The 13,731-nt window shown below is 40.2% G+C and overlaps 1 protein-coding gene across 2 annotated transcripts; it reads right to left on the reverse strand.

The window, feature by feature from the left end:
* Positions 1 to 205: 205 nt before the first annotated feature.
* LOC136571206 (solute carrier family 15 member 1-like) lies at positions 206 to 13,511 on the reverse strand. 2 transcript variants are annotated; one of them, XM_066571537.1, is made up of 15 exons: positions 13,218 to 13,511; positions 11,559 to 11,645; positions 10,483 to 10,572; positions 9,220 to 9,264; positions 9,093 to 9,122; positions 8,883 to 8,971; positions 7,621 to 7,702; positions 6,730 to 6,855; positions 4,680 to 4,829; positions 4,217 to 4,266; positions 3,479 to 3,589; positions 3,240 to 3,336; positions 2,640 to 2,786; positions 1,769 to 1,876; positions 206 to 1,129 (listed from the first exon to the last, which is right to left on the reverse strand). In XM_066571537.1, the coding sequence occupies exons 1-15, from the start codon at positions 13,275 to 13,277 to the stop codon at positions 941 to 943; spliced, it is 1,461 nt and encodes a 486-aa protein (XP_066427634.1). In that variant the 5' UTR covers positions 13,278 to 13,511; the 3' UTR covers positions 206 to 940. The 2 variants fall into 2 exon arrangements, with proteins under 2 accessions (XP_066427634.1, XP_066427633.1); XM_066571536.1 differs by lacking the exon at positions 13,218 to 13,511 and having other exon boundaries at positions 11,559 to 11,956.
* Positions 13,512 to 13,731: the final 220 nt, after the last annotated feature.

Below are 13,731 nucleotides of genomic sequence, written 5' to 3' on the forward strand. Positions count from 1 at the left end.
ACTTCATACCCTGGCACTCCATAACATGGAGCTCAGGACTGCAGGAGCAGGTCCTGTAAAGCAGCAAAATTTCATCTCCCCTAGCATAAATGTACCATAAGTGGTATGGTACATTCAAATAGAGAAGACCAGCACTGATCCGTTAGCTTTAAGTGATGGAGTGTGTAGATAAAGGCACCACAGAGGTGGTATTGAGTTTTGTTACCATGCAACTGTAAGTATGTTCTTAAAACACTTTCCTTATTTTGTTGTTATGTGAGTTTTATTGCCTTTGCTTGTTCCAAAGGTCATTTGTTGTTATCATTTTACCTGAGTGGGCACGTCTAATATTAACTAAAGACATAACAGGAGTTAAATGGGCAGTTAACAGGCAGACAAAGCATTATATTACAGTGCACATCCAAGTTCCTGCCACTTGGAACACAGACAGCATTTTAATCTGATCACTGCCAGAGCTTTGCTCCCATTATCTATAAGGAAGTACAAAAGAATTTAAGGCACATGTGACCTGCTCTCTTCAAGTAACAGCGATGCTAGAGAGATCATGCAGAGAGCTTGGCTTCAATTGCTGTTCCTTAACAAGTCTTGTTTCCTTCACGATATAAAATTGAAATACAGTATAAAAATACATCTTTTCAAAGGGTCCAATAGTTCCAAGTCAAATTTCAATATTATAATGCTGTAATATTTAAGATTGAGGTACATTAAGAGTGCAACTTCTGCTGGGGTTTCTTCAGGATCCCAAATTCAGTACAAGAGAGAGACACATATTTTCCTGTTGCTTCCCTAGAGAGACTGCACTTTAGGTTAAAACAGTTTTGCTTAATGTCTTCCACAAGACATGTAATCCAGAGGTGTCATTACTGATACCCTGATTCCTCTGACTGCAGGAGAGTGAGTGGGATTTCCATGATTTACAAACACTCCTTGAATACAGCTTTTACAGTTGAGAATCAGTTTCAACTTCCTTTTCATTGCTGTCTTGATCCTTCTTGTCTTCTTCCTTTTCTTCCTTGCTGAACTGGGCTTCAATCTCATTTGGATCAATATAGGTATAAAAAGAAGCCATGATAGCAAAAATGATGCAAACTACCAACAGCAGGGCAGCAAACAGCACATACTCTGCCCACTGCAAAGAAAAAAACCCAAAAATACGCAATTCAGAATTTAGCCACCAATATTCATTTCTCAAGAATATTACACCATTTTAGTATTTTCAGGAAGGAAACTCAGAATGTGAAACTGAGTAAACATAACAAGTATCATATGGCTTACAGGACTAAGTATTAATTAAACATATAATGCAACTCAGAATTGAGGCTCTTTTGGCATTTCTATCTTCACTGAAAAAACAAAAATTCTGTAAACGCTGAAAAACTCTGCAACATCCTTTTCCTGGAGGAACTGGGAATTTAGTAAAAGACTGAGAAGGAAACTCAGGCCCTTGCTTTTGGTTCAGATCTCTAAACCAGGCTGGCACTGATTCTGCTTCCACTTAAAAATTTTTACAGCTGACCTAGTAACCACAAATGTGGGCAGAGATCAGAAACTCTACCTGAAAAGCCTCAACATCTCTGTTTCATGCTCTTACTGATTTAATTTAGCTTAAATTGTTACTCAATGTCTCTGAAACTGCCAGAGCTGTTTCAGAGACATTGAGTGACACAGAATGGCACTCAGAAAGCCATTTTAATTCATTACAGAGCACCACTAATAGCTGCTTTTCCCCAGTGTAATATAATAGCACACCTACTGGTTGCATGCTTACCTGCTCTTGGATTGCAGATACCCCAGCCACGATAAGGACAATTATGTTACCAACAGCCACAGTCAGCAGCCATCCAGCCTGCAGCACTGACTTCATGTTAGACGGGGCCTGTAGGGACAGACATTTAACTTTTGCTGGTATCATTTATTTTCTGATGCATTTACTGCAGTCTTGACATTAGAAATTGCTAGAGAGCTAAACAGGTCCAGAGAAGGCTTTGAGGAACAAGAGACTACTAGCACACTAACTGTAACACCTTTTACTTACACACACCAAGTAACTAACAGGTGCACAGGTGTAATTTTACATCTCAGGAACACATGGCACACATGACATGAAGAAATCAAGTGCATCACCTAGCAAATCACACCTTACAACATCTCTATCACTGCAGTTTCTAGATTCAGAATGAAGAGAAGAAATACACACAGCTACTAAAGTGGACTCAAGAGACAAAGGAATTCAAAGTGTTGAATTATAACACTAATAAAAGCTAACAAAAAGGCTGTATGGAGTAAACTGGTGGGGAGATGAAGTGCCACTACTTCCTCATTTTATTTTTGAGAGCTCTCCAGGTTGGTTTTATTGCAGCAGTACAGTTGCACTTATTTTCAATAGATATTTACATGGGAGGAGGAAATCTGAGGACTGGTAGTCAAGACTTCAAATGATATAACTCAGCATAGCTTCATGGAAAACACCAAGTCCTTGGTTAAACAGGGCCAACTTGCATCAGTCTATGCAGTCCTTCTAGGAGCTGTGAGGGACATAGGGGTCAAAGTAGCGGCACAGAACCAACACTTAAAACCAATACATCATGGAAGATCTTAACTTGCACCAAGATTCTTACCTCAGGAAGAAGAATACCTACCTGTGAGTATGAAAATTCCAGCCCAGTGACAGAGAACAGTACTTCTGCACATGCAAGAAGAAAATACTGAGGGATCTGCCAAGCCATATGGACTGTACTTGGTAAAATATCTTCAAAGTACGTAACTTGAAGTATGCTAGCAAAACACTAGAAATTGCAAAAAGCATGTTAGGAACAGTAATAATGAGTGCGCACAGTTAAGGCATTCTAAGCAGTTCTATAATCATATAGAAAGTTCAGAGTAAATAACAAATATTGCACATGAAGCACTGCATAGGTAGTTATAAAAAACAGCTTTTTTACAGCAGACTTCATGCAAATCTGTAGTGTCTAACACGGCTAAAGGTTTAAGGCCATTAGTGGTGATCATGAATTCTTGCATTATGTTATTATTGTAACCATGATTATTTTTATAGTTAATAATAGCTTTGTGTCCTGTTTAGGATACCAGAATTCTACCATCTATACTTAAAGACAAGAGGAAATTAAAGGATTAAAGACAAGAAGAATAATTCTACAAGTGTTTTTTAATTAAAGAAAAGCATCAACATGGAAAGGAATTCTATCTATATTGTCCATTCAATAACAGTGGCAACTCACATCGTCAAGTGAAATGGTATAGGCAACTCCATATTCAAGTATCTTTGAAGAAACTCTACAATAGGTCAGAGCCGTTGAAGTGCTAATGATATATGGCCTGAAAAAGAAAAACTCAAACTCCACAGTTCAGACCATAGGTACAGTCAATTGTGTGCATCACATATTTTAAAAAGCTCTGTGCCCTTTTCCCAAGGACGGGTATGTCTAGGAGATTAAATAAGAATAAAGGAAATGCTTACCAGCCTGCATTTGGAATGATGCTGTAATTACTGACAGAAAGAGGATCCAGTTTTCCAAATCTAATGTGATCCATTGCAACAGTGGCAGTAAAAGGCAAATTGTTTATGAACCTTTAAAATGGAAGAGTGATTAGATACTACACAAAACATACAGGAGTCAAAGAATACAGGTTTTACTTTCAATTATATATTCGCAGCACATATATCGAGTCTTCCCATTTAATGCCTCTTTTTTTGTAAATCAATGAACATTTTGGAAAGAACTCTAAATCTCCTAGAAATGTAGCTAATACAAAAAGCCAGTTAGACCCCCATCAATCTCAGGAGGACATCAAAAGTGAGTCACTACTTTCAACCAGTAGGAAATGCAATCTGCAAGTGGGACATGCAGAAGAAAAGCAGAGAGGGGAGAGGTAATCTTGGAAACCTCTTATCCAGGATTAAAAATGAGGTATAGATATGTAATCCATGCCATTTATTCAATAAAAAAAATCTAGGCAATGGAATGAAGTATACACTTCCAATTTTAGCTAAATTATACCCAAGCAGGTGTGCAAGATAACTTAAGTGAATCGTGACCCAGACATTATCCCATCCACTAAAACATCAAGGGAAGTGTCCAGCAAGATGTGAGTTCCTCAAGTATAGAAAACTTTACTTCAACAAGAAGAGGCCACCCAGACCCAAGATTGAAGATTCACACTACTGTCAAAATTTAAACAACAAAAATAACTCTACCTGACGAGACATTCTCTGTTTGCTGGTTTTGATGTGATGTTGTCCTCTATCTAGTGGAAGAGACCATTATAAAAATATGCTGTTGGCATCAGAGAACAGCTTAAACATGCACTATTGCACAGCAGTGGGACTTAACAGAGGCTTCAGAGGAAGACTCCAGACCTTCCTCTTTAGGTTTCTACTAGCAAACACATTTATTAGAAAACACTGTATAACCACACACCTAAGTCTTGGTGAAAGTGTAGTTGTTAAGGTACATGAGAAATTGGTATTTTTTTTCCTAAAGGACATCCTGGCGTACTCCCTGCAGCTTACCAGTCTTACTGGTCCAGCAGAGACAAGGAGAGACAGAAAACAAGACAATGGAAAAAAATTATCCAGAGCTTCTCCTCTCAGCCTCACACACTCCACATAGTTGGTTGTCAGAACATTGACTCATATATGAAGAAATAAGCAGACTTACCCAAGTAGAACTGATGCGTGTTGGACCCTGTTTAAATGCCAAAGTGTAGCGTTGTTTCTCTAGCAGCTCCAAATGCTCAGTTTTATTTTCATTTGCAGAAATTATGTCTAATGATTGCAGCTTAGAAGTCTCAAATGTCATGTAGCCAGTCTACAAAGACAAATTCCCATGGATTTCTGTGCAACTGCATATTTGTCTATATAACATTTGTCTATATAACATCTGTATAACATTGAGGGAATGTTAAGGGCTCTGGGAGGGTCAGAAGTTTACACATGTTACTTCTGAAGTGCCAGAGATCATGAACATCCCCTCACTTTCATTTTTGATTTGTTTTCTACATCAAGCATTAATTCCATTTGTTCATGATTTTTTATTAGGTTAATTTGTTACACAAGCTTCAAAGTTACATGAGCTTCCCACAAGCATTATGGAATAGCTGCTCTATTTTCCTATTTCTTGCTCCAGATAAATCAGGCTTACCATAACCACCCAGTAAAATTCTGTTCAGCAACAGAAGAAGCACTAGCATAAGATCTGATGCAGTATTTTCCAAAAAGCAGTAATGCCATGTTTTAAATATTCAAAACACATTTATTCAACATAAAATACTTAAACCATTAATAGACATGTTAGCGCTACACTAAAATAGGCTCTTTGTTTTATAGGATTATCAAAAGCACTTTATAATCCACATCTGGACGATAAAGTGTCTGTAATAGGGAATGGAGCATTCTATACCTTTCATTTTCAGGTGTGTACCATGGTACATCAATTCCCTGTCAGTATACAGTTTGGGTGCCCTTATCTTCTCCTCACAACTCTGTTCCTGCGTGAAATGAATTTGGAGGAGGTTGGAGTAAGATCTCTCCTCTTCAAGGGAAACAGAGCTGCAGGCTATCAGAGAACACACTTTCTAAGTTCCCTTATCAAAAGCCTGCATCAGAGCCACCACATTTTGCTGTCAATAGAACTACCAATGCTGTGCTGTATTAGAACCTGAAAAAGTTCTTTGGCAGCAAAACATGAAGCCTAATGTGTAATGTGGCCACAGAAGAAGCTCCCTGTTCAGGTAAGTCATTGCTCACAGTAATAGCAGCAACTCACTAGAGTTGAATGGACATTTACTGCAGGAAAGGGCTTCTTTTAGAAAATGGAGCCTTTTTAACAAGGGTGAAATTTTCATCAAGTTCCAAGTTACTTAAGTTTATGAAAGTTTCTTGGGAAAACTTGTAAAAAGAAACTGGTAATACTTCAAACATTGACATAGTTACCATTTCTTCATTCACTGTGCTTTCAGTAACAATTCATTCCACAATACGAAAAAAAAAAGAACTCATTAAAATTATTGGAGTAAAACGTCCTAGAAAATAATCAATTTTGAACCATTAGTTAAGAATGACTTTGTTTTACTCCATGTACTAATTCAAAAACAAACCAGTTGGAGATTCCAAGTCAGAACTCCAATTTAATAAGAAAGCTAAAATAAAGGCAATAGTACAAAAGCATTGGCTTAAACTGACAGAACCAGAATTGGATCTGACATCCTGTCAGTCAGGTTGGTGGTAGCAGTCTGATGAAATGGTAGCTACAGTCATTGTTGGAGTGATGGATGGGATTCTATCTAAGTGGTGATCCTGTAGAAAGGTCTGGTCTTACTGGAGGTCGTGTGGTAGTTATCAAGCTCTTGTCCTCAGGGAATCCAGTGCTTCTTGTGGTGTTCTGAGCCTCTGATTACACTCAGGTGGAAATGCTTGGTTCCTCCATCTCGGCAGAGCATTTCACAATGGTGTGATGTAATTTTATGAGTCATGCAGTGAGACTCATTGGCCCATTAGCAGAGATAGCCCCTGGGGGGAGTTATCAGGACTGACTTGTGGAGAAGATAAAGAACACCTCCCCACGTGTTTTAACAGCTTATGAGGATGGTAATAGAATACAGACTTTCAGTTACATGTTACATCGTAACCTAAAAAAAAACCCTTAGATTTTTTTAGTTTTAATTAATTTTTATTATTTATTAGAATGTTTCTCATCTGCCCTTACTTACCTCCTCTTTGGGTGCTACATCCACACTCTGAAGTTGAGGTTGGAACTGAACTGTTGCAGGAACAGCACCCAGATTTATTAATTTAATTTGAGTTTGCCCAGCTGCAGGGGAAACTTGATAGGTTTTCTATAGGACAAGAAAAAAGTAAAATCAGTACTCACAGTCACTTGGAAAAATTACTATAATTACTGTAATCTTTATTATTTCATGTTGAAGATGAGCATTTGCCTGCTGGTCTGTGACTGCCTGACAGAGGAGACTGGAATCAGGTTTTGTTACTCATCTCACAAGGTGCCTTAGGAAAGAATTCTCTCATCCTCAACAGACACCTCTAGACAGCTGCTCAGATCTTGGGATGCAATGGATCACCACCCAGAGGTGTTGCCAACATCCCAGCTACAGGGCAAAGATTCATTGGGCTCAGGCATGGCACCTCCCTTTGGGGCAAGGAAGATTAGGGGAGACAAATCCTTCCTTGAGCAAGTGTGCATCCATCACCTTTGCACCTGCTGTGATGCTGCTTCCCAGACTGTCACACTTCACCTCCAGTCTAAATCTCAGAAGAGGTCAAACATACAAAGCTGCCCTCTGGTGGGCCAAGCAAGTGTCTGGTTTCCAGCTTCTAGTCTCAGTTTAGAGATTGAGGTTGCCTTTAATGCATGATTTGTATTAACTGCAATGTGATGCCTTGCAGAATGGTGTTTGTTGCTTGTTAATTTTACTATGCTAACAACAGTACTGCAATCTATTTCCCCTCCCTCTACTTCTATGCTTATGTGATTGGATCCAAATTTAGGAATCTTGGTACATTTTCACCTTAAACACACTTTTTTTTTTCCTGAATTAACAGCTAATTATTAATAGTAAATACTTGCATGTGGCCGAACTTACATCTATTTGCACTTGCACAAGGGCAGCAGCAACAAAAGCCATGGAGCCGAGGAACATCCCCACAGTCATCTTCTTCAGGGGCCTGGCACAACAAAAGACACAAGAGATTTAAGAGAAGGGGCAATTCAAAGCTTCAGCTGCTTGTTTTTTCTTACCACTCTGGGAAATTCAAATGGCCACAACTAGCACATAATCACCATTTGGAGGGCTGATGTTATTACAGAAAGTCTTCTGCTAAGCTCTCAATTCATAGTTACACTATCAAGAAATACATCTTTCCTGCAGCACCCTAATAACCTGTTACTCTGCATCTGCTGGGCTCAAACATTGACTGGCCATGTTTCTTAGGTTCCTGAAAAAAATCTGGTTTTGCAGGAAGAAAAAACCCAATCCAATACAGTTGTTAGCTGTAAAACAAGAAAGAGACAAGAAGATATGCCTTTAAAAACAGGGTGACAGCTTGTCTCCATATTGCTATGTTTAAATAAGATTGAACAAAAATTGTCAGGGAAATTTGTTGAATTAGGAGACATCTACTGGCATGCAGTTAAGCTGTAAGGATAGATTTAGAGTATATATGTCATTTGTAGCATCATTTATCCAGTGCACAACACCCACAAATGGATGACAGTGTTCCCAGCATAGCACACACCCTAGATTTTTAACAGCTATATGGAAAACAGCAGTGCACTTTAGCTCTCTGAAAATTGTCTGAAGAACTGTATTCTCTTCTGCCTCTCCAAGCACCCTTGCAACGGCCAGAAACTTCATTAATGACATTGAAAAATAATGTGTAATACCCCCAAGGCTCCACCTAGAAGGATTCAGTAAGCCAGACTCCCCGCTGAGACTGAAGAGGAAATGTCTTGTGTCTCAGTTGATTTTAGCCCAAAGCATGACAAATGCCAAGGATGAATGTTTATTTCTACCACCTATTCTTCAGGAGAGAGAGGGGGTAGACATAAGGGATATGGAAAACAATCAAAACCATCTCTCCTGCAATCAAAAGATTTTGTCCTTAACTGAAAAACATTGTCACTCTTCTCTTAGATTCTGCTCTTATAATCTCTGATGCTTCTATATACCATTTGCACTATTCTGGATTTTTTTATATTTTGTTAGAATATTAAACCATTTTAAATACACTTCTCTTTCATCCTTAGCTAAACGCTTGCTCTTTTCTTACACTAGGGCTGGAAGAGCCAGTTACAGAAACCAATAAAAGGAGCCTCTGTTGAAATCAGATAATAACATCAACTTACGTAAAATTCAGCTTGCATTTCTTGATTAAAGGATAAACCAAATAAGTAGCAACTGGGATAATGATAACAATCAGGATTGGCTTCACAATCTGGGGAAGATGAACATGAGAGAAAAATTAAGTATTTTTCAAAGTGCATTTTCTTAGTAAGGGCAATATATGTACAATCTTTCAGAAGTACTTGAAATTGGCAGATAGAAACTTAACATACCTGCATTTGTTCTGGTTGAATTTGAAAACCCTGGTGAAGTAAAAAAGAAATAATTTTTAATATTGTGACAACAAATAAAATGGGTCTGAAAAGTGTTAAAGAAAAAAATGAATAAAAAGTAACCTACAAAATCCCCATTCATTGCTGTGGCTTGCAGTGTCCATCTTGACCCCTTAATAAGAGAAGAAAAAAATTAGGTGTCACAGTAAATCAATGTTCTAAAGGTCCTTTTGAATTGTTTCCTAAGTGAAGTGTTGGAAAAGACATGCAATACAAGAAAAAGTAAAGCTAGCTTGCTATGGGAGCATTCTTAGTCTGCAATGTAAACCTTTGAACAAAGTGAGACCCATGGCCCATTCCACTTCCTTTACTTGTTTTGTGAAATACAGCAGAAAATAACTTAGATGCAGAAATCAGCTGCAGACAGGGCAGGGCCATCCTGTGCAGGGCACTGCTGGGTGCTGGGCACAGGAGCCACCCTGGAGCCAGCCTGAGCCCCAGCAGCCCACATATCCCACTCAGCCATCCTTCCTTCCTTCCCAGAGCCAGAGGACAAGCCAGGGCCTGACCTGCCTGGAGCCCTCTGCCCCAGAAACTGCCTGTGGCTGGGACAGGCGGGGCAGGCTTCAGGCCTGAGCCCGCCATGGGACAAGAACGCTACTGCTGCATCTGTGACAAGATCCTTCAGCCACCCACGGAGATTTACCCAGGGAATGAGTACTGTGCTCTGAATTTCATAGCAGGAATTCAGAGCTCCAATTGCAACAGGTCACACTGGCAGCTACAGCTCACAGGCACTGGACTGAAGCACTAGGACATGGGGAGTCTGGAGCAAGCTTCCTCCAGTCTGACTTGGATAAGGTTTTCAGCCCCTGGCTCTCTCAAGCATCTTCCTAAATTCCCACTTCAGTGCTTAACTATAACTGATGCTTTTGTGAGTCTTGAGCACCCAGTTCACCAAGTGAATGGGAATTACAGGCTCACACTTCTGCTTGAAGGTGTAAGGTATTTATAACAAGCTGTGAGTGATTAAGCAAACTGGCATCCAGATCATTTAAACCCTGCTTCTCCAGCTCATTTACACAAGGACCCTAAATTTCATCTGACAATTGACAATTGAAGAAACATTAGTGCTAAGAGAGCTTTAAATTACTGTTTCATCCCCTGAGTCCCAGGCTGACAGAAGATTTGGAGAGGCCTCAGTCACTGAATCTGTCCTGGGTGTACTCAGATAAACCAAGATTGCCCCTGACTGCAGATCATCTTGTACTCACATGACTCAGTGACTACCCTTTTGCAATAAAACCAGAATAAAAATTTGTTTTTCCACACTCCCATAGAGACTGACATGGTACCGCTCTAGTTACCAAGCCAAATAATTTCTACTTACCTGCTGGTCAAAAACTGCCCAGAACATGGGGAGAGGGATGTAAAGGAAAAGCACCCTCAACACCATCTTTATCTGAGCAATCAGTCGTTTCTGCAGAAAATAAAAATTACACAAGAGGAATTAATTTAAAAAAGAAAGGGGAGAAAGAAAAAAAAGGAGACAGTTCCAGACTGCTACTCACATGACAGCAACAGGTAAAGACCCATCATGTAATGTTTGCCCACACATTCAACTTTGCATGTTTTGGCTATATCTGATGACTTCTGTTAAAACAGTACAAAGTCTGCTTGTGTGGGAAGGGCTGCTGGTTAAAGGTGTCTGATATCAGAAAGACTTGGGCCTCTTTACATGTACACTGATGGCAGCATGAGATTCAGCACTTAGTGAAGTGGGCATTTGAGCAATAGGCAACTGAGGAATTTCACAGAAGAACAAAGCATACAGGCAAAAGGAAAATAAAGGTGACAGGCTAAGGTTTGTGCTGGCATTGGCAACAGGGCAGAGAGGATAGCAGGCAAGGGACAAGTTGGGAACTATGGGATACAAGGCTTTGAGAGTCATAAGAAATTGTACCGAGTGTGGAAGGGATGCAGTTTAAGTGTTTACCTACTTAAAATGAAATTCCAAAGCATAATTCTGATGTTTCATACCAAGAAAAGTATTATGGCCCTGTGCATTAACAATGACAGGCAGCATCACTTCCCTTTTCCTCTCTGCAGCCATGAGATATGGGAAATAGAGAAGGAAAGATAATGCTTGCTATTTCCCTAACCTAAAAACTTAAATGTTTCTATTTGTTTGGCAAGGGAAAGTCTTTTTTTTTGTCACCCTTCAATTTCCCTGGACAGCCTATGATTACAGAGCATTGAGTCACACAGCTCTACTTTCTCCCACAGGAGCTGAGGAGATAACCTGCAGTGCCAGGAGAGCACTGAGGTTTGGCCACCTCATCAGCTACTGAATGATGGAGAGGCCCAAAAGTATTTGCCCAGTGCATGAGGCAATGGATCAGAGCAGATGGAGAGAAGCTGAGGGTCAGCAGATGCCACAGCACAGGAGGCTCCCCCAGTACTTACATCGTACTTGTCACTTGCCCAGTCCAGCCAGTGCTCTCTCTTGGGGAACCTCTTGCTGCGATGACGAAATCTGTTTTTGATGGCAAACTGAGGAGAGATAGAATTATGTTTCATGGCACTACAAATACTTGAAACTACAAACTGGTTTGTCATTAGAGATGATGCTCTCGGCTTCTTGTGTTTAGAGGGTGCTAAAGCTGACTTGACTTCTGTTACCCACTCCAGTCATCTAGGGGATTGTTGTTTTTAAGGCCTCACACTGCATAACCAGCAGAGATTGCACTTGGGGTTAGGTGGACCAAACAGCTCAGAGCAGTCCCTCTCCATGTGCAGTGCTGTGAGGAGCTGGAAGATCTGCCTTCTTCAGGCTTATTTTATACACAGCTGTAAATAGAGTAGTGTCATATGCACAGGTTTTCAGAGCTGCATAGCTGTAGGGGAGAAGCTCCTATGACAAGCTCATCTTGTAGGTATGTCTCACCCCTTGACATTGAATATACACAAATATGGTCCCAAAGAACTCCTAAGATTTTCTGCATGGAATAGCATTTACAGCCAAGCTGGGCCTTAGGAGCCACACGCTAAGTAATGGCCAAAGTCACCTACAGAGATTTGGTTTTGACAGTGCTTACATGACAGGCAATAGGCTGAGCTGTATAAAGATGGCAGATCTGTAGGCGTGTGTTGATTTGGCATGGCCTGACTTTTAGTAGTGGGGGAGTGCCATAGCTTCCACCATGTCTGACAGAGCCACTCTCTGATAGCTCTGAAGATGGACACGCTGCTGGCCCAATTTGGGAGGGTGGTAATGCATCTGTGATGACATATTTAAGAAGAAAGAACAGGGCACCTGCAGTTTTTTGCCCAGAAGTGGGGAAGCGCCATGTTGGCACTGCCCACAGCAATACACCTTCAGAAATACCTTTAGATTTGAACCTGTTTTGCCTTTGGAGTGGTTTTTTTTTTTTCCCCAGTCCTTGTCTCAACTCATGAGCCCTTCTTTGATCTTTTTCCCTCTCCTTTGACCAACTGTAGGAAAAAAAGCTAAGCAAATTACTCTCATGGGTGCCTGGCATTTGGCCAATGTCTAATCACAACAATGGAAAATGAAGAAACTCAGAGATGAATAAATAGCATCTCAAAGTTGAGGCTCTGCAAAGCTGGGACCTGCAGTGCTATTCGTGTAGATTCCACTCCTTTCCTTGCAGGATCACTCTGATGTGCAACCCCAAGAATTTCCTTAACGCAGTGGGGATCAATAAAAGCATTGTAAATAATCTTCTTCTACTTCTAATAAGTAATAAGTTTTTGCTGATAAGATGCACTAGTAGCTCTGCTCTTGACTCAGCTCAAGGCATGTTTGTCTCTTTCTGCATAAAGGGGCACAAATGTGGAAGGAATGATTCCCACAAGTTGGGATAAGTTTTTACATAACACTGACACCTTATTTTGTTTCCTATGTGTATAAATTTGCATATAAATCAAGATATGCATAAAAAGACACCCTAAATGTGGAGGTGTCAGTATGAAGCCTTCTGTAATAAAGCAAAAACCTTCAGAAACTTTCCTCATATTAAGACAGATTTCTGATTTAGGCACATTTACAGAACAGCTTTAGGAATGGCTGCCAGGGGTTTGGGGAATGTAAGCAGTACTTACTCCAACACATTTGGAAACTTCAAGCATTACATTTCCTTGTGGTTTAACTTTCTTGTACATTCTGCTTCCAATTACAAACACAACTACAATATGCAAACAGAAAAGCAACTCAGGATTAAATTAAAATAGTGGCAAATAATTTGGTACGGAAACTGCAAGTCAAGGAGGTAATCAGGGTGGGAATAAGGCTCCCAAGAAGCAATGCAATTGCCTATTCACATGCTATCATACAGTAAGACCAAACAAATTAATACCAGCAGATTGCTTCTATTCAAGACAAAAAACTAAATCTGGAAACTCTTACAGTAAGTGCTCAGTGGGAGGTTTGCTCGACTGAGGGACGGTCAAAACGAGGGTATTTAGGACCTTGACCCGGGCCTTGCTGTAGGGGATCCTTTTCAGGAGCTCACGATGCTGCAGCTCACATCATGCAGGGACACACAAGGTTCTGCATGAACTGCTGGACTGGCCAAGGTGTCCCCTGCTCCCAGGCACGTTGCTCAGCCTCATCATC

This window comes from Molothrus aeneus, chromosome 2, assembly GCF_037042795.1.
Source record: "Molothrus aeneus isolate 106 chromosome 2, BPBGC_Maene_1.0, whole genome shotgun sequence".
NCBI lineage: Eukaryota > Metazoa > Chordata > Aves > Passeriformes > Icteridae > Molothrus > Molothrus aeneus.